At 32.6% G+C, this 25,425-nt stretch overlaps 1 protein-coding gene across 3 annotated transcripts in view; it reads left to right on the top strand.

Annotated features, from left to right (window-relative positions):
- The window catches only part of CSMD3 (CUB and Sushi multiple domains 3), a 1,171,099-nt gene that overhangs the window by 589,742 nt on the left and 555,932 nt on the right, over window positions 1-25,425 (top strand). For all 3 annotated transcript variants that reach the window (XM_063079089.1, XM_063079088.1, XM_063079087.1), the window contains one exon: window positions 17,441-17,553. In XM_063079089.1, the coding sequence (XP_062935159.1) occupies window positions 17,441-17,553 (113 nt within the window). The remainder of the gene's footprint in view (window positions 1-17,440; window positions 17,554-25,425) is intronic.

Genomic DNA, 25,425 nt, shown 5'->3' with positions numbered 1-25,425 from the left:
CCTGTATTGTTTATGCTTGAGCTTCTAATTTCCTTTGCTTTGCCTACCTGGGCCCATAGCCATTTAGATATGTGACACCTGATACACCTTATAATTTGTACTGCTTTATCCTTAAATTTGTTTGTTTTGCAAATAAAAACATGTCTATTTCTTTATCTGATACTTTATAAAAGTTGAAGTTTCTTGAACATTAATAATATGTAGTAAATTTGGTGATTGATCTTCATGCATTTGAGATCTCTCTCTCTGCCTCTGTCTCTCTCTCTCTCCGTGTTTGATAGATCGCATCACATGCACTTCAGAAATGAAATTGTAAAACATGTATGTGATGGAATGTGTTTTCCTTTTTCTGCTTAAGACAGAGGACTGGATTTCAGGTTTACATTCTTCAAAACATGGACAGGAAATTTTTCTTAAGAGGCTTTTTCCACATGTCTGCCACAAAACAAAACTTAGTATCTCAGCTTTGCATCAAATATTAGAAGTCGTCGTGTACAACTAGCATCCCAGATCATAAATGCAGTATTATTTAGTCATTGCCTTAAAAAAAAAAAAGTCTTTGAGCAAATTAATATCACACAATTATAGGTGAGATGATTATAAAGACATATATCTTTACAGTAATCCAATAAGACACACAAGGAAGATGTCACAACTATATTAAATATTCAGCCATTAGAACTGTTAATATATAAAAGAATATATTTATTGGGATTAAGCAGTTACCTGTACAATTCCTGATGTTAAAAAAAAACATTAAAATAATATTTTTGAACCATATATTTTATTCTATTTGAATGTTATAAAAATTTTATAAAGACAATCATGCATTCTGATATACCAGTTGATATCTTTTTTACAGAGCAAATTATTGTACTATAACATAGGATAGCCATTAAATATTATTTTTGAAAAGAATACCAAGTACTCAAATGTGGTCCCCTACACTGTAAAATTCAAAGTTTCCAGTGAGCACTGCATCTCCAGTGGGGATTAAAAATTAAAGCTTCATCCTGTGCCATTAGCTTTTAGACTGTTCATTCAATAGATCTAAATTGGCCCCTTAGTGAGAGTGTGGAAAACCTAAGAAAGAGAAAGAAAAAAAAACTATTATATTTAAATAGTCATAAGACTATGAGACTAGCATACACGCATACAGACAAATGTATTTAGATTCAGAACTTATTATGAATATACATTAATTTCTTTTTCAGAAAATCAAAATCAAAAGAGATAGGGCAATGGTCTTTACCATACAATCTTGAAATAGTGAGAGGAAACCCCTTATATATTTCAAATATAGCCATTTATTATCTAAAAACCAAACTCTTCCTTAATCAAAGGAACTGTGTGAACATGCCACGATCCTTCACTTTCTTTCTTTCTGAATAATCATAACAGCAACTTTATTCATAATAGTTAAAAACTGGAAAGGAACCAAATGTTCATCAACTGGTTTAAAAGTTGCTTTAAAAATATGGTATGTCCGTACAATTATTTCTACTTAACGATAAAAAGAAATGAACTACTAATACAAAACAACTACATGAATGGGTGGATATCAACAGCATTATGTTAAGTATAGGAAGCCAGACATATATGATACCTTCTTTATGATTCCATTTATGTGAATTTCTAAAAAGAGAAGAAACATAGTGACAGAAGCCAATTAGTGCTTCCTCAGGGATGGGGTCTTAGAGCTACTGTTACAGTTACATGACCACCTGCATTTGTCAATACTTGCAAATTGTACATGGAAAATTGAACTTTATTATTATGTAAGTTATATCTCTATGAAGCTAATTAAAAATATTAGTTATAAGATAGATTATATAATTAATTGTGTTGGGATTATTTTTATTCATACAGAAAAGTCCTTACCAGCAAGCTGCCAAAAAAAAAAGTTTTTCTTCACTTTCTTTATACCTACTTCTTAGAGAATTTTGGATCCATTCTCATTTGACCTCAATTGCCTCAAATAAATCTACTAAATTTTTTATCAGTGGTTTTGCCGTCCTTTTAAAAGTCCTCATTATCAAGTACAGACGATGCCCCTATTTCCTTCTATATTAGAGGACAGAAGTGGGGATATTTTAAAATGAATTTTTAAAATCTTATTTTGAATGAATGAGTTCAGGTAGCAGATGAGGTGAGAAGCGAAAGAAATAGGACTGCAAACTGACATTTTTGAAGACGGTGATACCAGAGTTAGCAAGAAAACATAAGACCAGAAAGACAGTATGTTGATGTGAAGTGCCCTTAAACCTCAAGGGAATAGTTAAGTGGAAATGGCTATATTTCACAGACTAAAGCTGAGTTTTCTTCTGCTGCTATTAGAAGAATAAAAGAAGTCAGTGTTACATTTTTCCTATTCTCACATTGCTATTGTCATATTGCCCTTAGCTTGGGCAGTACATCTACTTTATCACTTGTGTCTCCCTCACTCTGAGAAGTTAATATTAATTTTGAAAAATTTAAGACTCCTAATTTTGTTTTCTAATCCTCTATCACCAGAGAATTTGTTTCTCAAACTTGCTCTTCTCCCTCATAAACAAAATTATACTTCTCTGAAAATATAACTCTCTTTTCCTTTTATAAATATGACTACAGCAGGACTCAGCTAGTACTCACCTCCTAGTGGTGTTCAAATGGAAGCCGGCTGTCTAGCTAACAGAGACTATACAGATTTGGGATTAGATCAAAAGTCCTTTGAACTCTAAAACTCTGTGATAACAGAAGTTACTGGATTTGTATTCACCAAAGAAGCTGATGTAAATTTGAGTGAACCCAAAGCATATTTCTGTGTTTAACTTTTCCAATTGCAGGCCCATCCATGGCATTTGCAGAGCCCAGAGCAAGAATGCAAGTAGAAATTCACATATCAAGTATCTAAGTATTAAAAATTATAAATCAAGCTACAAACTGTTGAATACAATATGTTTCATTCTCCTGCCTTGACAAATGCACTTTCATAATGACCTGAAAGGACAAGTCTGAAATTTGAATATTAGGATTTGCATAATTTCCTTGTTGGGATGAGGAGACATTGAAAAGTCTGGCCCCCAGTCCCAGCCTGAAGCTGGACACCCTCTGTTTTCAACCTCAGCTCCATCCATCACAACACATGAGGACACCCCAGCCTGCAAGTTCAAACTGCCCATGCCCCGTGCAACAGCCTCTCAATGGGTTTAGGGGTGTGCATGTGGGTTGTATGTTCCAGCCTTGGGAATATGGGCCTGGAAAAGAGGCCCATGCTATCCAGATGGCAGGGAATTCCAGAATCCCAGCAACCACTGTGTTGTAGAAAAGTGCTTGTTAAATAAATGACAAAATAGATTTGTTTTCATTTCCAATCCCTCTTGTACTGATACATTTGTAATGTGAAAGAAAAATAAATTACTAGAAAAATGAAGTAAAAACACACATAAATACATTTCCTTTTTTTTTTTTTTTTTTTTAATGAAGTTCTTTCAAATTGCTCTAAAGTTTTAAAGGTTTCCTATCAATGTCCGTACTTATCATGTGGTGGGCTGGAAACTAGTCTAGGATCTGGAGGGGAGGTTAAAGAGATGTAGGCTCCAGCAAGGCAGGCACATCCCGCGGCAAGCGCTGGACTAGAGAAAGGGCAGAGAGCAGGACCCTCTTCAGGGAAAGAATCAGGGAAGGGGCCCATCTTGCCCATATTTAAAAACAATATTGCATATGTGGCATAGTAAATTTGCAAGAACATATTTAAAAACTCCAGTTGAAGGAAATTTATTTTAAATAATGCCTTTCTAACAAGCAAATCTAGTCTCCATTTAAACATTTTATTTAGCAATCTGTTTACTCATCTGTGAATTCTTTTTTGTTTCTGCTTAAGTTTGATCCATGTGCTAGAGAGTTAATTTTTGGCATCAAAATTATCTTTTAAAATAAATTCATTTTGGGCCGAGCCCGTGGCGCACCTGGGAGAGTGCGGCTCTGGGAGCGCAGCGATGCTCCCGCCGCGGGTTCGGATCCTATATGGGAATGGCCGGTGCACTCACTGGCTGAGTGTCGGTCACGAAAAAGACAAAAATAAATAAATAAATAAAAATAAAAATAATAAAAAATCGTTCATTATTTCACACTGTTCCTATTTCTTAAAAAAAATAAATAAAATAAAATAAAATAAATTCATTTTAAAAGATAAAATAACTGAAAGTAAGAAAAAAACTGTCAAAAATGAAAACTATGTTCATTTAACAGCAAGCCATCTCAAATCAAAATATTTGAAAGTCTTTTATAGGAGGATTACTTCAGCCTATGTTTAATTTTATATGTTCTACATAATTTAAGAAACACAGGATGCTTCAATTTGATGCATGTTTAACTAGATATGGAAAATTCTAACCTATTCTATTTAGATCATAAGATGGAATTAAGTGTTGAAAATGCAGTGTTTTAGTTTTTTATTTTCTTTCAATATTTAGGTTCTAAAAGATAAAGTCAATTACTTATTATGTTACATAAAAAAGTAGTCCATAAAGTCATAACATGTTAAACTACTAAAATAATCCTGCAAAAAATGAATTATGAAGTATTTAAAAATAATTCATATAAAAATTTATTTTCTCTGAAGTACAAACCATATATATTTTGTAATTCAGTAACTTAAAAATAATTTAAGTGTGCTACATTTCTGTGCCTTGAAGCTTTGGCTCTAAAGAAACACTAATGACAAATTTACGAGTATTAAAATTATTTAGTAATAGGAAAAGGATTGTAATTAGACATCATGCACAGTGCTGAGCTCTTCTTATAGTTTTATCAGATGGAAATTCCTAAAATAATTCAAATGTAAACTGCAAATTTAAAACCGCAATCCAGAGAATTTTTTGTTTCTGTCATTTGTTGCATATCATAGCGAGGCCCATTTATATCCTCTCTCTCTCTGTCTCTCCCTTTCTCTTTCTAGTACTGTCTCTATCTGTAACTCAGTGTTCATTTTCATTCTAATGGAGTTACTTGGAGGGCATTTTTTTCCTCCAAGTTTGAAATAGCATTTTTTATTCCTGGCAACTTCATGGTGGTGTAGTGACAAATGTCAGTAGAAATCAGAACATGAACTTGATCATTTGATAATAATTCAGATAATGAATTTGAACAATCACACTATTATCTTTTAAAGGCTGTCAAATGAACGTTACCTTTTTCAAAAATTGTTTTCCGTGTGCTATTTTCACACTTACATATAAATTCATCTGATAGTGGAAATGGATATTATTTGATTGAGAGATCTAACAGTGATGGTGGTACATTTCCTGGCATTGAGGTCACTTCCAGCCCTCATTTCATCTGCACGGAGAGGTGAGAAGATGTTGACTTCCCCTTTATCACTTGTTTAGCAGCAGACTGCATTTCTAAATAGAAATGAATTCTACTAGGCATGTGAGAATCCTTTCTTTTTCTATCTTTTCTCTTGCATGATTCACTATTAGATTCATGGTAAATCTGTAAAGATTAATTAAGTGAAAACTTTCAAAATAAAAGATAAAAAATACATTCTATTCTCAAGACACCTCTGAATATTTTGATTATGCACTAATGTTGGATGACATTCTGTGTGAACAAACATCTTGAAGAAGGTGAAAAATGCTGGTTTGGATATCCAAATATGTTTTTATTCTATCACTGAAATTTCAGTTTCTCATGGAAAAGTTAGTATGATGTAAAATCTCATTTTCAGGTACATGTAAATATAGGCTAACAACACTCTTCCCTAGGAATTCTTTTTATTTTAAATGTACGCACACATACTCACACAAATTCTTCTGTGTTAATAAGATTATTTTAAAAATATTTAAAATAATATTTTAATAAATAATATTCTTACCAGCCCTATAGAAAAGATAACTTTTTCATTTGGCTTAGAAATAGATTATATTATTGCTCTCTGTTAATTGAGCCATATATGTTGACAAACTGCTTGGTTAAAAACATTATCTTTCTTTTTTAACTACTCAACAATTCACTCTTTCAAAATCGAAGCTCCATTCTTTTTGGTATCATACATCATGCTTGCCTTGAACAAACTCTCCTTCATGCACGAGGAGAGAGTTATACCTTCCCAGCTTTGCTCTTGACTTTGCTAAATGCCAATAAACACCATTGGCATTGAAAGAAGGGGTTATTCTAGACACAACAAGATGATATTTTTAGAGATTAATGACTGCAGTTTAAAAAGGCCTTACAGAAATGACCAGTGGAAAAATCCTTTACCCCTTGTGTTAGAGTTATAAAAAAAAACAAGAAAAATAAATGTTGTCTTCGTTTTCTCTTCCCTACACACACACACACACACACACACACACACTTGCTCATTCGTTAAGGGCAAGGGCCATCTTCTACTCATCTTGGAGCTCCCAAAATACCTAACACAGAGCTTTGTGTTAATACTGTACTGACACAAATTATAGTAGAAGAGGAAAAATTAATCTGCACCAAGACACAACTACTGAGACATGTTGCTAGAAAAGATATCTTGCAAACATTAATCATGGACATGGCATGAGCTGTAGAGCTCTGTAGGCCTACCTGAGGATTTCAACACTCACTGATACCACATCCAGGAAACACAATCAAACTGACAGCAGTAATTATTCCATCAGGTGGATGGGTTTTGACATGTAGTCATGCAAGTAACCTGCTGTTGGGCAATATAAATATATGCTCTTAGAACTCAGAATTACTTTAGGCCACAATATGGAAATAATTTCTGTGACATTTTGATTATTGACGACAAATTATTAAATATAGAAGACAGTTTATTCTCTGTGATTCTTCATTATTCTTCATTATGTCTTAATTGGGATTATTACTGCCTCTGTCCATTGGGAAGACATTGATGGGTTCACTGAAAAAAAGGAAATTGTGTTTTGCTTTGGTTTGTTTTTATGTATATATTTGGTTTTACATGCACTGAATTGTCTAAAATAAACTAAAAGAGTTAATTTTAGCTTGTATTTTTCCCTTTTGATCAATAATATTTATAATGTGATAGGAATTTGAAAAGTGGTTACAAAAGAAGAAATTATGGAAATTTCTTCAAAATATGGAAAAAATATATAAATAAGCCAGATTTACTCTCAGAAATACTAAGAATTATAAGGCAGGATTTGTTAGAGTGCTATATATAGTAGCCATAGGTGAATGCAAAGATTTATGTGCTGAAATCTTGGCTTCCAAATTCAATTATCTAGAAACAAATTTCCATATAGACATCTATTTTTAAATGTAATAAGAACCATGACAAACACACTCATATACATTTTGCTTTTGAATTAGCCAATAAATTAAAACTTCCGAAGCCCATTCCCATAAATGAAGTTGAAGCCACAATTGTTGACTAAGTGAGCTAACATTTATGTCATCCCATCATTCCATGCCACTTTATATATTTTCATTTATTTATTTATTTATGTTTTGTTTTTACTGGTTATGAAGATTCATGTGGTACAAAGCAAATTGTCACCACTCATGCCTAAGATGTGATGGCTAGATCCATATTGGCAGCATGTCCATTATGACGGATTGTGATTATACCCCGTGTCCCCCACCCAATTATCCCCCAAATTATCCCCAACCTCCCTCCCCATCCCCCTTTCCCCACTCCACTTTGTATCCCTAGGTATGTTCTCTCCCTCTGCAAGAACTATATATTGTAGATTATGTTGATTTACCTTCTGAAGTGTCACCCTACTATGATGTTTGAGGGTTGTTGTTTTTTTTTAACCTAATTTTTTTCAGCCATTGTCATTTTGTATGTGTGTGTGTAGTGCTTTTGTTTTTTAAGAAAAATATTTCAATTTTGACCTCTAAAAATCATTTAGGAGACTTTATCTCAACATTTCAGTGAACTTTGTTGTCAGTCTTTATTAAAGTGACATGAGAATCTCAGTGATTAGTGACCAATATCACTAATTAAGGAGTCAAATATTTTATCAATTCATATTCATCATATTCTTAGTCTCCTATGCTTTTCCAGCTGTCTTACTTTTAATCTGTATACAGCAAACATGGGAAGCTTTGTTTTTGTTTTTTATTTTTATTTTTTTATTGATTGCTTTTACAGGTAATATGACACACTTTTCATTTTATTGTTTTTTAAAAATTTTGTTTTATTAAAACGTAATTGATTGTATATATCCGCAGGTTACAGTATTGAATATCAACACCTGTGTATAATATGTGATGCTCAAATCAAGATAATTAGTATATTCAACACATTCTTAGTGAATAGCATGTACTCCAAAATAAACATATATATCATTTTTGATAGCATTGCATTGGAAGAAAAAATAGTAAATGCATTTTTATAAAAACCAAAAATTACATATTTGTATAATATAAAAAATATGCTGGAACACAGAACTATAGTTGTTATCCTTAACGGATTTATCCATATACCTTAAGTAAATATTTAAAAAATTAGGCACTGAGCCTATTAGAAACTTAATACATCTTGCCCTTTATTTCATATTCTATTTCAGTCCTTGAGAAAGACTTTTGAGTGCATTTAATTAGGATTTTTACTCTTTTATTTTAGTGTAAAGGGATTAACTAGGAAGATTATAATGCATTATAATCAGTCTATAAATAAACATGTATTAAAGAAGTATTTTTTAATTCACAAATAATAAATTAAGAAGATGTTAAAACCATTTGAAGACTCATTTGAGAGTGTTATGAGAATGAGCTGAGACTTCTGCCTCTGTAGCCCAAAAGCATCTTTTACTGTCATAGATGAAGGTTGAGTACAAGCTTGTCCAAAGCAGGTAGATGCTACCATTTGAATCTAAACCAATGTTTCTGAGAGATAGTCAAGAGAAATTAGCTGTTGAAGCAGCATGCAAAGAGCAGAGTTTTCAATGAGATATCCAGTGTTGAAAAAATATAATTTAAAATAAAATTACCTATAATCAGTGAATCCTTTCCACAAAATATACTAAAGAATGAAACAGTTTTTTCTTTTGAATAAGGATTAAAACAGACTATGATGTGCATCATATGTAATCTGCTAAGAAGAGTGCAAAATGTAGGAATAAATCTCATCCTTTTATAAAACTAGGCAGACATAATCCATTACATACCTGTTCATTGTCCTTGTCACAAGAAAAAATAAATAAATTCGCATTTTTATGACAAGCAGGAAGCTACGTATGGGAGCCAATGCCTTGGTTTTAACTGTCAGTGAAACAGGGAGGTGGGCACTATCTTCCTTGATGTTCGTATTTCAGAAGGATGGCTTCAAGGCCTCCAAGAAAGGCATTCTTGGAATGAAAAACTGGTAAGAGGTATATTTAGCTTTTAAGACATTTACATATCTAAAAGAAAAAGAAAAAGTGTTTACAATTTCAAGTAAAGGAAAGGCTAAAGAGAAGTGGAGTTGAGGACAGTTTTCTTACCTTTATGGTATCAGAAAAAAAAATAATAAAATAAACATTTTTTTTTAAGATTTGTATTTACACATACATTTTCTCTTTTTGTTACTATTTTATAACAACATTATAATTTTCTAATTTTCTCTATTGCTGTTTTTACTTTTCGCGGAGCTGTTCACAGTTATCTAAAATAAGAAAACCCATAGTGAAATACAAAACAAAGGAATTATCAGCAATACAATGCAATTAATTTCAAAATGTAGCACATTACTAGCTTGGGAAGAATAATCTTTAAATATGTTATACCAATGGTGAATAGTTAAAACAGATTCTTGATCAGCAACAGACAAAATTTGTCATACATGAATTTTACAGACTGTTATGATATCTAGATTTCTTGCAGTTTCAAATGATTAACTAATCAAATATTATTTTGTAGTTTCTTAAAAAATCTTTCCAAATCCATGCCTAAGCAGTGGCTTAACACCAGATTCTGATAATCTAAATGTTTAACTAGGAGTTTTTCTTGGAGGGTCCAAAAACCTTCTTCTAAATTATCATCAATCATATAGGTAACTTTACATTTACAAGATAGTTTAGGTCGTTCAGTGATTATTCTATTTTTCCAATAATTTTTTGCAGGTGGAAAACACAAAGATACCTATAGCTATTATCTACTATCATTATGAGGCCACTGTTGAAGGGTACAGTTTGAATGTCCAGTGTTTAATGTTCATGGCTTTTATTGTTTTAACTCTTGAGAACAAACCCAGCCTATGGGTTTCACATCAGTCCAAGTCAATAGTATGGTTATTATAACAGTCAAACAAATCTCCACCCTTAGTTTATCTGTCCATACTTGGACTGGAGAGAACTTGTATCCCAGAGTTGATCAAGCCGACTCAATGTCTTAGCACAGATTCTACCTCAAAAAGTCCTTTATCATCTATATACCATGTATCTAGGCAAGCAGAAATTATAAGGGATTATTGGAATTATAAGTCCAGGTTATGTCTATACTGGTGTAAAGGAAAAATTGCACCAACAAGTTAAATAGGCAAGGCATACTTTATTCAAGATTATTCCAATAGGGTTCGAGATGATTGCAATAGGGGAGAGAAATTTAACTCAGCTCTGTTGAAACAAAAGGTGGGTTTTTAAGCACTGGGGTGAGTTAGTGAAAAATTGCTGGAGAGCTTTAGATGGGAGATTAGTCAATGTGATATTAGGCCAACTGTGTTTGCTAATTGTCAGTAATTGATGATAAGTTCCTACCACAGAAATGGGGAAACAGAGGTGTTATCTCCTAAAATGATTCAGTTTGAAAGGGATGGCTCCTGAGTCTTTGAGAAAGACAGTCCTGGGTTGTAGAATATTTAGATCTTAAAGGGGCAGAGAAAGAATTTACAATTGCAAGTTTTCTAAAAGTCAATGCTCTAAGAAAAAGGAGGTCAGGAGACTATTGTTAGGAAGAAACCTATTTAAAATTTTTTAAAGTTTAGTTAAGCTGAGGGGAACATTAAGGCCATCTTGATCACTGGAAGTGCACTTTAGATCTATTTGGAAGTATGTGATTGTAGGAACTTTACCGGGAGTACAGAAAGAAAAAGTAGTGTAACAAATAACATGTTTATTTTCTAATAATATGTGATTCTTAAAATAATTGAAATAAACTACTGTGACTAGTACAGTAAGGCAGTCTATGAGAATAATAAACTCTGTAGAATACAATCTTTCAGTTGAGTTCAGTGTCAATATCAATTACTCTAGAAAACTTAAGTTTCAAGTCCTTTGTGGGACCTCTATCCAGTCCTTTTGAGATACTGGCTCTATATGGCAAGCATGAAGCTGTCTGAGATTTACTTTCATTTTGTTAGCCATATGGATGAACAGGCAGCACTTGATAGGGTCACTCTAGAACAGGGACATTCCATCTTCCCTCTGGAACATTTTTAAGTAGACCACATCTGGTCAATGAAGGTCACACTTTTTCTCGCAAGTCCTTTAAGGTCCTTATGACTTTATGTCTCAGCTATTATGTGTCAGCTTATTCAAAGAGAGAAGCCCTTTGAAGTACTGAACATGGTTATGAGAGGATTCAGTTAAATAAAGCACAGGATATGATCTCTGACCCAAATTCATAGGCCTGGCAAACATTAGTTCAAAGGGAAAAATACCATGCTTCCTTACAGGGATTGTTCTAATTTTTGACGAGGCTAGTAATGAAGTTCTAAACCATTTTAATCCAGTATATTGCTAAATCTCTGCAAATGAGTTCCATTCATCTTATAGAAATCTGTAAATAATTGCATAATTACTAGATGACTGTGGAAATAAGATGACTTCCTCTCTGTAATTCAATATGCTTTAGTATCCCAAAAGTGGAAATCATGGGTACCAAGAGAGACTGTATCACTGCCTGAGCATAGACATTTGAAAAGGAAAATATTTCAGGACATTCAAACATCATATACACCGTAATTAGACAAAATCTCTGTCTTCAGCCATTGATTCTATGAAATCCAATTGCTACCAAGTTTCTGGTAAAACTGCCACATGTACCTCAAGTGTAGCCTATAAATAATTCTTGCAACAAATAAGTCATATATTTACATGTTTTAAATAATTCCAGCTTTTAGGCAGGCATAGTAATAGTCTAGTATCTTTAAAATCCCTGATTTACATAGATGAGTATGTCGATGGCAAAACATTATTAATCAAGCAAATAAGGACTTTGGTACAGGAATTATTTTGTTAGGCAATTCATGTAGTTCACTCAAAAAAAATTAGCCGCCTTTTCAATCCATTTCTCAATTTCATTTTGTAAAGCATATTTTTGAAAATTAATGGAATTTTCTTGTATTGAAAATGTGGTTTCCCAGTTTGGAACCTCATATTTTAACAGTGGCTTTTGTAGCTTTGTCAACAAAATCATTACTTTAAAATGTTTCTCATTCTGCCCTGTGTGAGCTCTGCAATAGGTTACTTATCTGAATGGGCAGTTGTGCAACCCCTAATAAATCAGCTATCAATTGTCTATGAGATATTTTACTTTCCTTCACAGTCAAGAAGCCTCTATTTTTCCAATTTGCTCTGTTATATGACAGACACCAAACACATATTTTCTTTCTTTCTGTGTATGTATGTCTGTGTATTTATCAATCTATTATCTGTCTGCCTGTCTGTCTATCTATCTATCTATCTATCTATCTATCTGTCTGTCTGTCTGTCTGTCTGTCTGTCTGTCTGTCTGTCTGTCTATCTGGAATTGCAGCTCTAGAAACTGCTATCAACTAGGCTGCTTGTGCCAGCTTAATTCTAGGCAAAGTGAGCAGATATGATGTAGTTAGAGGGGAGGGGAAAGAAGGAGGAGGAAAAGAGGAACGGGTAAAGGGACACAAAAATCAACTACAATGTATATTGAGAAGTTAAAATAAAATAAAATAAAATAAAATAAAAAATAAATTAAAAAATAAAATGTTATAAGAAGTCACCATAGTATCCTAAGCCTTAAATTGGCGATTTATATCCTGAGTGCATGATCCATCAGTAAACATTAAGTTGGCATTATGAACAAGAATATCAGACAAATCAAGTCAGAGCCTAGTGTCTTCTTCTATTACCATTGTACTACAATCATGATCATCTATTTGATCAGGATCTGGTAAAAGAGTAACATGATTTGCAATATTGCATCTCCTAAACACAATATCAGTATTAATGCTTGTTCATAACTGGTTTGATGGCACAGCTACAAATTCTGGATATCTTGCATTTGTAAGATAGCTATCATTGCATGTGGGACATGCAAATAAGTGACTAAAGGTAAGGGCCTGAGCCCCTTAAAAAGTGTTTCTGCTACTAACATAGCATCCTCTCAGCCATGGTGCTACTGCATCTAAAGAAACTGAGAAATTCATTATTCCTGTGTTTTCTAATCCCAACTTTTGAGTTAAAACTGTGAAAGTAAAACCTTTATTTTCATGACAAAATAAACAGAAAGGCTTTTCAAAATTCAGAACTCTCAAAGATGAGACTATAGCCAATTTTAATTTAAATTCCTCTTCAGATTCTACCAATCAAATTAGAAGATCTGAGGAATTATCATTCAATTTTTCCATCATAGTTTTGCTCACTCTGCAAGAGCTAGAATCCACTGTCTACAATATCCTACTAGTCCCCAAAGTTATCTAAATTGTTTTTTACATCAAGGGATTTCATCTGTAAAATGGGCTGACCTCTTTTTTTTTTCAGGGAAAAGGCTTCAAGTACAACTGTGAGCAATCCCTTTCAATGGGTCCCAAACTTCTTTGTTCTCCCTTGGTTGTGAGGGTGATGGAGAGTTGTCTAACCCTTGATGCAGTGGGTCATCTTCTGGTCTCCAATGTGCTTGCTCCATTAAATGAGTAACGTCTGCTGGTTGCAGAATTCCACACTGTAGCCATGCGTGGGGATGTAAACTGAAAAGTGTTGCAGAGGGCACTTCTGGGAATCAAGGAAAAGGAGCTTTGATATGAGTAATATCAGCTAGAAGGGAGGACAGCTCCTTAATGGCATCAGGTCACCTAAAAAGAGCTGGTTTGCCTCACATTCTGATTTGAAAAATGTAGCTCTTTGGCTTCTTTTCCTTGTTGGTATTTATCAGCCTAACATTTTTTTTGTTTGTTTTTTGTTTTTTGTCTTTTTCCAAGTAAGTAGTGAAACGCCTCTACCTCTTGTCACCTTTGTATAGGAATACAGTCTTTTACACAAGTTCTTAGTTAATTTCTAATCATGTCCCTTTATAATTTCTGCTTGTCTAGATACATGGTATATAGATGGTAAAGGACTTTTTGAGGTAGAATCTGTGCTAAGACATTGAGTCGGTTCAAGGTTAGTGCACAAGGCACACAAACATTTGTACTCAAAAAAGGCAGGTAATTCATTATCAGCTAAAGAAGTTGTGCCCTCGTCCTTCTTTATGGGGAAATCCACTAACAAAGAGAACCACATGTTTAAAGGACTATTGCTTCTCTTTTCCCAGGAGTCTATTTGAGGCAAAGAAGAATAAAGAGATACAGGGAGAGTAGAGGGAACAGAGACAGCAGAAAAAGAAAAAAAATTGGGTTCTGCGAAAGAGAAAGTGCCTTTAATTTTCACATTTCCTCTTTCATTCTTTTCTATCTTCCCTTCTGACTATGCAAATAATTTTTGACTTTCCTCTTAGAATTATATTCATCCAATAAATACCAGCAATTTATTTCCTTAGGATGAGGACTAAGAAACCTAACAAATCGTAAAAGACTAGGTACTCATACGTATTCCAAATGTGACAGAGATGTTAGCTGTGTAAGAGAAAGAACTGCAGGCAATATTCCCAGCTTCTTCTGATTTTCCACCATCAAAGCTAATTGTGATCCTGATAGGATTTTAGGGCCCAAATTACTCATGCTTACTTATAAATAAAATTCGAATTTGGAGAGGGTGGTTCATCCAGCCACTATTCCAAAAGAGCAAATCACTGGAATGTAGACTTTTGATAATGTAGGGTCTCTTCTATGACTTACTTCTGTGTAGCCAAAGGACCTTCAATTTGTCCACTCAAGTCAGGAACTGTTATCATATCCTATCATTATCACCAAGTAGTTGGGGAAATATGACTAAAAATAAAATCTGCCAACCTAGTGAATCTTCTCCACAAAATGGAGGAAAAAAAAATGAAATAGTTTTTCTATTTAATTAGGATTAAACCAGACTGTGATGTGCATCGGAAGGAATCTACAAAGGAGGTTGCAAAAAAGAGAAATAAATCTCACCTTTTCATATAGACAGGCAAAAGCAATGCATTACGTACATTTTAAATGTCTTTATCAAAGGGAATAATACTACTTCTACTGTCTTTATGACAAAAAGGAAGCTAAATCTTGGAACCAGATGCCTAGGCTTAAACTCCCACAGAAACAGAGAGACAGGCATCAGCCTCCTTGTATGTTCACATTTGAAGGAAATGGCTCCAAGGCCTCCAAGAAAACCATTCTTGGGATGAAAAACTTGCAAGAGAGTTATTTAGCTTTTAAAAGATTTACATATGTCTGAAAGAAACAGCTTATAATTTCAAGTTTTCTAAAGGAAATGATAAAGCAAATCCGGGGAAGTTTATTTTTTATTTATTTTGGCATCAGCGAAAATTTTAATTTAATTTAATTTTTTTTTAGATTTTTATATAGCTTTACACCAGTAATGAGTTGGGAACTAGGTAAAGTCAGTGTTAACAGAACAAGAGAGAAAAGGAGCAATTTAGCCTGCATGTGTTAGTTGTTTATGAACAGATCAAATACCATTCTAGAACTTTCAGGTTGGTAAAACAGTTCAGGACTGATATAAGAGGATGCAATAAAGAGCAATCATTAAATTTTCCCAGAAAAACAACTTTTAGTATTTACTGTGAGTTAGATTATTGGCATGTTTGACAAGTGTAGACGATGCACATCCTATAAACTTGAGCTTTCATGCCCATTTCATAATGGGTTTACTTTACTCTCTCATGCCTCCATCTTGAGTCCTCACTTTTGCCCTTAAACCTACATCTTTCTCTCAAAAGACTAGTACCTAGAATTCAACAATTTGAAAGCTCACGTGCCACAAAGTTTAATTAAAAGATGTTTCAAGATAGTGTGTGTGTTTATGTGCATATCAATCGGTGATGAATATGTGTGTTTTAATATTATAAAAAATTTAAATTTGCTTTGGCAGGAAGAAAATAAATATAAAGTTTTATCGTATCTTATATTATCTTGATATCTCACAATTTTCCTCAATATTATGAATAATCCCATAATTAAATCATAATAATTTACTTAGTTTCTTGGTGATAGATTCCCATAAATTCTGGAACACTGAGCACTGGTTATCTATCTGTACTGCTAATGCAGTTTTCTAATGTCATTTTTACAGTTTGGTGCTTACCTAGTGACCAGGGCATTTTGTTGCCATTGTCACTTCAATATATGGTCATCCATGCTGCCCTCTGGAACAATCATAGTGCATCCACTATCCAGGAGAATTTTTTTTAATGTTCTCTTAAGGTAACCTTTTTATTATGAAAGGAAATGTTATACTTTCTTTCTGGGTGTAAGTTTTCAGCAGTCCTAGTGGTTTTAGCAATAAAGTAGATGAATGCTCAGTAATTTCTTCTTCTAGAAACCTATCTTTTTAGTATATAATTTAGAATTCCCTACCAATATGCCATTTACTCTGCAGTGAGTCTATTTTTTTCCTCTTTCTATTCTTGACAGACTTTTCCCCTCCAGGTCTTATTTACTCATTTGCTTTCATCCTTTGTATGACCTTTGGCTTCAGTTCAAATATGTGACTACAACATTATTAATAACAGAGGAAACATGAAGTAATTTCCCTTGTTATAGTTAAAAGATTGTGCATTACTAAATAAGAGCTTATTAATGCATAGATTCAGTCATGCCACATCAAATTACCAGTGTGTCCCTTTAAATTAAACTATTTACAGTAAAATATATATGACATGAGTAGTCTATAATGTGGAGAGCTATATTTTAAGGCTCATGTGTTCAATATCAGAATTGCAAAGGGTTAGATTATACTCCTTGCCATTTTATTGTTTTGCTTAGTATTTGAATATTTTTTACAATATTTCCTTAGAATAAAGTTCTGTGAAACTTCAAAGATTAAAATGTGATATTCTTGGAGTTAAAAAATACTTGAAGATTTATATGATTTTCTTTTTTCAGTATAAAAGGGTGTATGTAACTCTCTGATGGTCTAAAACTTAGTAACCATGCCTCAGTGAGATGAAAGATCTAACCCAATTAAACACATAAAATAGTATTTTTTATAAGAAACCCTAATCACTAAATTGTGTAGTTTGTCTCTTCTGTTACATCAACATGTAGCCCTGTAAATTTATATGACAGTTGTTTTCTTCCAGCAGAGAAAATATAGAGAAACACATCCGTCTCATAATTTGCATGCAGAGGATATTTTAATAACTCATCTGTCCCTTCTTTGTCCATCTCTTTTAGGCTGACTGGAAGCTTTGTACCAGACTTGATAGTGAGCATGAGTAGCCAAATGTGGCTGCACCTTCAAACAGATGAAAGTGTTGGATCTGTTGGCTTCAAGGTTAACTACAAAGGTAATGATGAATTGCTACTGTGAGAAGTCTGTTATCTCAATTCCACCAGAGAATACTTTCAAATTTGAACTTAATTGCATCTACAAAATAAAAGCTTTGCAGAACACAATCAAGAATACATTTCAACAAAATCAGTTCCTCTTTAATCTAACTGTAAACACTGATTCCACTTATATTTAAATAAAATTAGTTTTTCTTTGAAAATATGTCTATTTCATATGTCTTATCTATCTTCCAGTCCATTTTACTATCCCTGTACAACAGTCACTCTGGACTCCTAGCCTTTCCCAGAATAGACCATGCAATTTTATATACTTTAAAAAATTTGCCTGGCATAAAATCTACTAATTATTAAATTCTTCTATGTAATTGTAAAGCACTTAATTCCCCCAAATATTCCAGAGTACCAATTTTGTTTGTAATCTATCAGTGATTCTGTGAGATCAAATATACAGTGTTAGTGTTGAGATTATTCACTCCTATTTCTTAAATTGCTACTGTCCATCCCAGTGTTGGTAGAGATACAAACTAATGATTAATGATACAAATGAATGATTACATGTGTATAACAAAGTATTTTGTTCTAGTTTCATTTTTAAGATATTCTGAAGTTTCATGGAAAGAGTCCTATTACCTTTCTATTCTATTTTTCCATGAGTTTTGTGAAGCAACCTCATAGATGCAAGCATTATGAAATCGTGCATATCTTTGACACATATTGAACCTTGATTGAAGCCCATATAAACTTACACACATAGCATACATATTAGAAATGCAGTTTTGCAATTCTGACTGAAAATATGTAAATTTTAATAAATTCAATTAAAATCTATGCTTTAAAAACTGGAAATGTAGAAGAGACCATCAGAATGTTATGTTGCTTGAAGTTATTATTACTATTGTGTTAAAATCATTATTCTTTATCTTATCAATTAAACAATGGCCTTGAAAATTCTCTTCATTACATAATAATAATTTTTAATCAGAATTTCATCTTTCACACAGTGCTATGCCTTTGTGTCTGGACACATGGAAATTAATGCATGATGTTGTCAGGGAGACAGGGCACGTTCATTCAGTTTTTTACTTGTGACTAAATCTGGTACTGTATTAATTTCAGTAGTTCAGGAAATCTGTATTAATGTCAGGATTTTTTTTTAAAGGTTAGCCTGATTACAGTTTTAAATATATTCCTTCTCTATTTAACCACTAAATAAAACAAGGTTACAAAATTTAAAGAATGATCAGCTTTTATTGTGACATATCTACTTTTTTTTTTTCTTTCCCTTTCTAAATGGTTAAATGAACCTGGCATTCTTCTCTTCATCTCATTTTTATTATTTTCTTTAGTCTATGAAGGTTACCTGTCAGAAAATCTATAGTTATTTAAACCTTAGAAACTATATTAATCATTAATGACAATGCTTCAAAAAGAAAAGCAGTTATTAAAACTCATGAACAGTTTGAAACAGCAGGGGAGTTCTGAAAATATTTCCTCAGCTCTCCCCTCTGCCGTAGTGCAAGAACTGAAAGTACACTGTAAACTAGCACAATTAAACACTATTTTGTTCTCTTCCTGCTCAGTTTTCAACAATAGTATTAAAAAAAAATTCCTAAGGACCTGCTTATGTGACAGGTACTGAATAAATTGTTGAATATAGAAATAACATCGAGATACTGTATCTCCCAGGAAGATTATAATAAAGTGATAGAGAATAAAATATACACAAGTATTCATATACAAATATCCACAGAGCTGAGATATTTGAAACCAACCCAGGAGATTCTAAGTAAAAAATGACCTTATTTTTCTCCCTTCCTTCCATGTTGTCTCTTCCAATCTCAAGTACACATTACTAATGGTGATCTTTCAGGATCAGACAGGTGATCATATTACACTCAAGCTTAAAATGTTTCTCTAACTTTTCATTGCCTAAAGTCCAAAACCTCCACAGATCTATCCTCCAGCTTTCTGCATCCTGTTTTTGTATTTTTTCCTAAACTCCAATTTTATCAAATTATCTATAATTCTCTGAATCCAGCAAGTTGTTTCATACCTCTGCTTCTTTGGACATTCAGTAAATTCTATCTGGATTTTTATTTTTCTTTTAACTCAGCACTGCCTCACCCATTCTTCAAGACAAAGTTTAAATATTTCTTTTTCTGTGAAGGCTTCATTAAGTCTACCAATCACAGAAGATCACTTCCTCTGTTTTATCAACTCTGTAACATATATACTGTACAACCAGATGGGAAATAAGTCTTGTCTTTTTATTTCTGCTAGTTACCTTCCTGCTATATCAGCATAGGTAATTAATTATTTGCTCAATTAAGCTGAACAAATGACTTGTACTGTATAAATAAGGCAATGCAAGGTAAAATATGTAATCAAAAGTTTAGTTCACCATGATTGTTTTTCTGTTGTGAAAATCATATATATATATTTTTTTGTATTCTCCGTAATTTAAAACCTGAGCTCAAAGTTGAAGGAGGGTTCATTTTGAGAAGTTTCAAATTTTGATGTGCAGAAAGATTCTGCAACTTTGCCTACTAAAAATAATTTTCATAATTACCATGCTCTCTGTTGAGTAGTATGTTGGTTCTAAATGGAACACCTGCTGAAAACCTTTCCAGATTTGATCTGAAGATACCTTCTTTTTTTGTCCTCTGTAGATTTTGCGTGAGATGCCATTAAATGTAGATCCCCTCTCAATTAAATATATTTTTATTATATAGTTTGTCTCCTACATTGTTAAAATTTTAAACATAGTGACTAAAATATGTATCTTAAACCTTATTTTCTGCAATATATTTTGATCATTAAATTGTGTTTAGCTAACTACCTAAGAGAGTATTTTTGAAACTTGATTTTAAAGGAAATGAGTTTTCAAATGAAATCTCCTGTTAGAAACCCAAACTAACAAAAGATTAAAACCTGGGCTGCTCTGGTGGAATGGGCAAGGGAAGAATACTTTATACCCTCAGTTGGTCAGACTGCTTCTCCTTCTCCAAGTAGCGGAGGTACCTTAGGGCCTCAAAACACATAGCTTGAAAATGACCGTTCTAAGACTATTTTATTGACTGATAGACAAAAATTTATCTACAAATATCAAATAACACATAATTGCCTAAGTTGTCATTAACTTTAGAACTGCAGCTTTAATCTGGGGAAGTATCAATGCTTTTTTCTATATAGTTTGGACAATGCCTATCTTAAAATATAAAAAGGCAACAATGTTGCAAATCAAGAAAATTGTCCTTTACCTTAAAGACAATCAATTTTTATTCAATGAGGATTTATTTAATGTTTATTCTGCGCATGGCAATGTGCTAGTTACTATGAGGGTACTTCAGAAAATTCATGGAAAGATTTATATTGTCTTTTAATTCTATTTTTCATGAGCTTTTTGAAGTACTTTTGCATGTAAAAGAGCAGAAATGAATAAAGTAATACTGGACTCTTGAGAAGTTAATGATATTCCTAACTTGTTAAAATCAAGTAATATACAAATTGGGTATAAAAATGTCATGGCCATCCAATTCACAGGAGATTTATGTTTGCTAAACCTATGATTCAAAATGTAACACTGGATGTTCTTGATGAAAAAGGAAGCAAAGGTCTAGTCATTCACCTTGCCCATTTCTTTCAGACACATTAGTTTTATTTGTTTGTTTTTATATTGTAGTTATTTCAAATGCATATTAACCAGAAAAGAAGCAAAAAGGAAAATAGTTCTTTCCAGTGGACCCAGTAGCATGTATTAATAGTGCACGGTTTTTTGGATATATTTTCATCTTTATCTTAGAAAGCCTAAGGAAAACTAAAGGAATAATTAGTAATAACTAAGAGTTTGTATATTCCAATAATTTTGCCTATATTAACTCATTAAATTTCATTAGAACTTCAAGAGGTAAGAATTAGTACTCATTTTTAGAGATGAGAAAACTGACTAGGATATAAGCACTGTGATGATAGGAAGTTTGGCTTGTTTGGTTCACTGCTGTATTCCCAGAACTTAGCACGGTGCTTAACCTATGAGTATAGTAAACTCTCAATAAATATGTGTGGAATGTATGAATGAAAGGCTGAACATGAGTGTTAGATCATTAGCTTACTGCAGAACATAAATGCAAATTTGTTGACTTCATTCTGTTTTTCCATTATGCAATATTACATCCAAGGTGATTTGGAGGGATTTTCAGAAGCATAAGCTGGAGACTCTAATAAGTGTGAAGAGCATGAGGACACCAAAGGATTGAGTTAAATTACTGAGCTCCCATTGTTTCATCAGCTGCACATGAAAATAAAACATATGCACATGCATGCACACAAACACACACACACCCACACATGACATGACAAAAACCACCTGATTTCAAATAGAAGGTGCCCATTAATTTCCGTGTAGTTTCTTGGTATTCTTTTAGAATATTTAGTAAGAAAGCTTAAAAATCCATGGCAGAGGCACACAAAGAAAAATTCTCAGCCTTTATAGAATTCTAAAAGGGATACTATCTTCTCTTTTTAGAAATTGAACACTATAATTGTTTGATTAACTTTCAGTTGTATGAAACTGTGCATCCTCAACAACACAATATTCGTAAATAACACTGAGTGGTTACTAATGCCAGGCGCTTTTATAAGCACACATATGGTCTCATTTGATTACTGCAATAACTCTATGAGATAGGCAATAATATCATCCCTACTATACAGATGAAATAATTGAGGCACCATAAATAATTGAGCACATCAGATTAGCTAATTTGTTTAAGATCACATGGCTTGTAAGTGGCATAATTTCACCCTAAATTCTGTGGTTTTTAGACTGCTGCCTTTAAGAAACTTCATATTATTTCCCTAGATCTTAGGGGAAATTTAAATTCATCTAGACATTTACATTTGGAATAGCTCTCAACTAAAATACATGTCTAGAGTTTAAAATTTTGATGAAGCATCTGGTTTTATGGGATTACCTACATAATTTTGAAATGGGAAATTTTCATGAAGGGTAATAATTTTTCTTAAATATTTAGAATAATTAATTTTTAAGATTTAAAGTGAACGCAGAGTCCTTTCCTTCTTCTTAGGGCTGATGAATAGAAATTGTTATTTGCCCAAATTCATGTCTTTAATGTAGTAATTAGGACATATGGCAGAGATAAGATGGATTGATACCAAAATTTTGATAATCAAACAATTATTCACAGTGTTTGGCCCAAAGTTTTAATGCAATTAAAAATCTTAGCTTTTTTAAAATGTCTATTTAATTATGGAGGTGTTATTTCTGTTACTCATCAAATAATGTTTTTTGGAGGTTGATTGGAACATTTTATAAGCACTTTCTGGTGATTTTTTAAATAATAATTTGTACAGTGAAAAATAAAACTTAGACATGCAGATTTTATACTTTTGTGTTATGGAAGCACACATCATATATTTTTCATTCTTTTCATTTTTCTCACTTCTTTTCTCTCTTCCTCTCTTCTTTCCTCTGTCCTCTTCTTCTTTCTTTTGCTTTTATTTTTGTATGAGATACCTCTGTACATATTACTCTCAAGCTGTCTTTTCATTTGTCAATATATTATGACAATCATTCCAGTCAATACATATGTATAGGTGGCATTCTTCTAAATGACTATACAATATTTCACAAAATGAACACACCACAATTTAACATGTATCAACTCATTTAGGTTATTACCTTATTATGATATTGAAATGTTGAAATAAATATTCTTGCATAAATACCCATGCAATGCTTTTTTTTTAAAATGGGGAAGCAAATTCTGAAAATAGTATGAATATTTAAATAGGTTGAGTATTCCAAATAATTATTTCCTAAATTTTTATTTTTACTCACCCCAGAAGTGGTACTCTTTCCTACATCTTAACACAGAATGCTATAAATCTTTTATGTGATTGACAATCTGATGTGATTTAAATACCATGTTATTGTATTTAATAGCTACTGGTTGTTGAACATATATTCCTAGACTTATTAACCACCTGAATTTCATCCTGTTTGAAATTTTTCAGTTTTATGTTCTGTGGAAGACATTATTAATGGTCTCAGTTTATCTACTTTTCCTCTAATTCTGGGTGAACAGAGAATTGTATTTCCCTATCCCCTTGAAGCATGGCCATGTGATCATAAAATGTAAATAAAAGTGACTGTAATCACTCCCAAGCCATGCATTGAATTAATTACTGATGTTCTCTTCTAAAACGAGCAAAGAGGTCATGTCTTCCAGGTGGTACAGCTAAAAGCGGTGCTTCTTCCTTCAACTTTTGTCCGTAGGGACTATAGTAAGCACAGCTGCCCACTGCACCTCGCTTCCTCAACTATGTAGCATGTCAACATGAGCAACAAGTAAGCCTTTGATTTAAGTTTCTAGGATTTCTGGGTTGATATGGTATCCTGGCATAACCTAGTGTATTCTGATTGTTACACAACGTCATTCTGTCTACTTTTTGCCAATTTTCTTTTGGCTGGTCTTTTTATTCTTACAAAATTATAAGTACTTCTCACACACAAAGAGTATTATCCCTGACTTTATCATGTATATTGCAAATATTTTCTTCCAGTCTATATTGATTCTATGTAATTTTCAAACCAAGTTTTTTGCTTGTTTTTGTTCTAATCAAATTTATTATTTTTTTATAGCATCTGGATTGGTGTATGAGTTGCACTGTTTTTAAAGATTTTGTCAAATTTACAATATATTTTCTTTTTTTCTTTTCTACATTTTACTCTGTACACTATCTGGAGTTTACTTTTACATTTTCACTGGCTGTTTTCTTCTAGATGCAAAGGTAATTTTGCCAACAGCATTATTATTTCGGTCATTATTTTCCCACAGAATTGGAATGTTGCATTTATCACATAATACGTTTTTTATACACACTTCAATATTTTAACTTTTTTTCCCTGAAACTATGTTGTTTTAATTTTATTAGTTTTGAAAGTTTTCATTTTTAAACATCTTGTGGGCAAAGTTCCCTCCAATTATTCTTCTATTTCAAAATTATCATGACAATTCTTGTACATTTATCTTCCATCTACATTTTAAAATTATTTCTTTTTAAAAAAAATTAAAATTACTTTAAAAAAGTAATAAGGATACTCTGTCCTGATAGTATATTTATAAGTGTATGTTAATTTCAATGGGTAAATTTTGTTTTCTCTCTCTGTTTTCCTGTATCTACTTTTTTCCTGTTCAGCAATCTTTTCTCTTTGTTCTAGTGACTGAACTTCTAGGCTTTGATGAACATTATCTTTCTCAGTTCTACATGGCTCTATAGGTTTGGCTTGAACTAACCAGAAGTTCCTTTGATATAATTATTAGTCCAGGATCTGGGGCAATTGACACAGATCTTGGGTGAAAAAAAAATCTCTTTTCTGAGGTTGTAAACTCTAAGGTTTATTTCACTTGGTGCTACTGGAGTCAACTTTTGTTATCTTATGTCAATAAGTTCCAAACAGAGGCAAGGCAGAACCAGCAAATAGAAAGAAAAAACAGCAACAACAACAACAACATGGTATTGTAGACATAATTGAACTCCTAAATTTAGCCATTCCTGAAAGGAACACTAGACCTTGGTCTTCCAATTGTGTGAGGCTATAAACTTTTCCTTATTTAAGCCATGATGAGTTCAGTTTCTGTTTTCTGTCACTAAATGAATCTGCCAACAAAATGAGCCCTGATTAACACACTTATCTCTTTGTTTATTTCTCTCAACATGATAAGAAAGGAAGATCTATATTATATTTTAATGTTTTTAGATATACTCTTTTATTTTTAAAATGTATTAGCTTGGAAATATACTACAAATAGGCCCAAGGAAGGGTTTGTACTCATAGAAAGGCA

This window comes from Cynocephalus volans, chromosome 15 (assembly GCF_027409185.1).
Source record: "Cynocephalus volans isolate mCynVol1 chromosome 15, mCynVol1.pri, whole genome shotgun sequence".
NCBI classification, from domain to species: Eukaryota; Metazoa; Chordata; class Mammalia; order Dermoptera; family Cynocephalidae; genus Cynocephalus; species Cynocephalus volans.
Note: the sequence above shows the minus strand (reverse complement) of the source record. Positions and strands in the feature narration are given on the sequence as shown.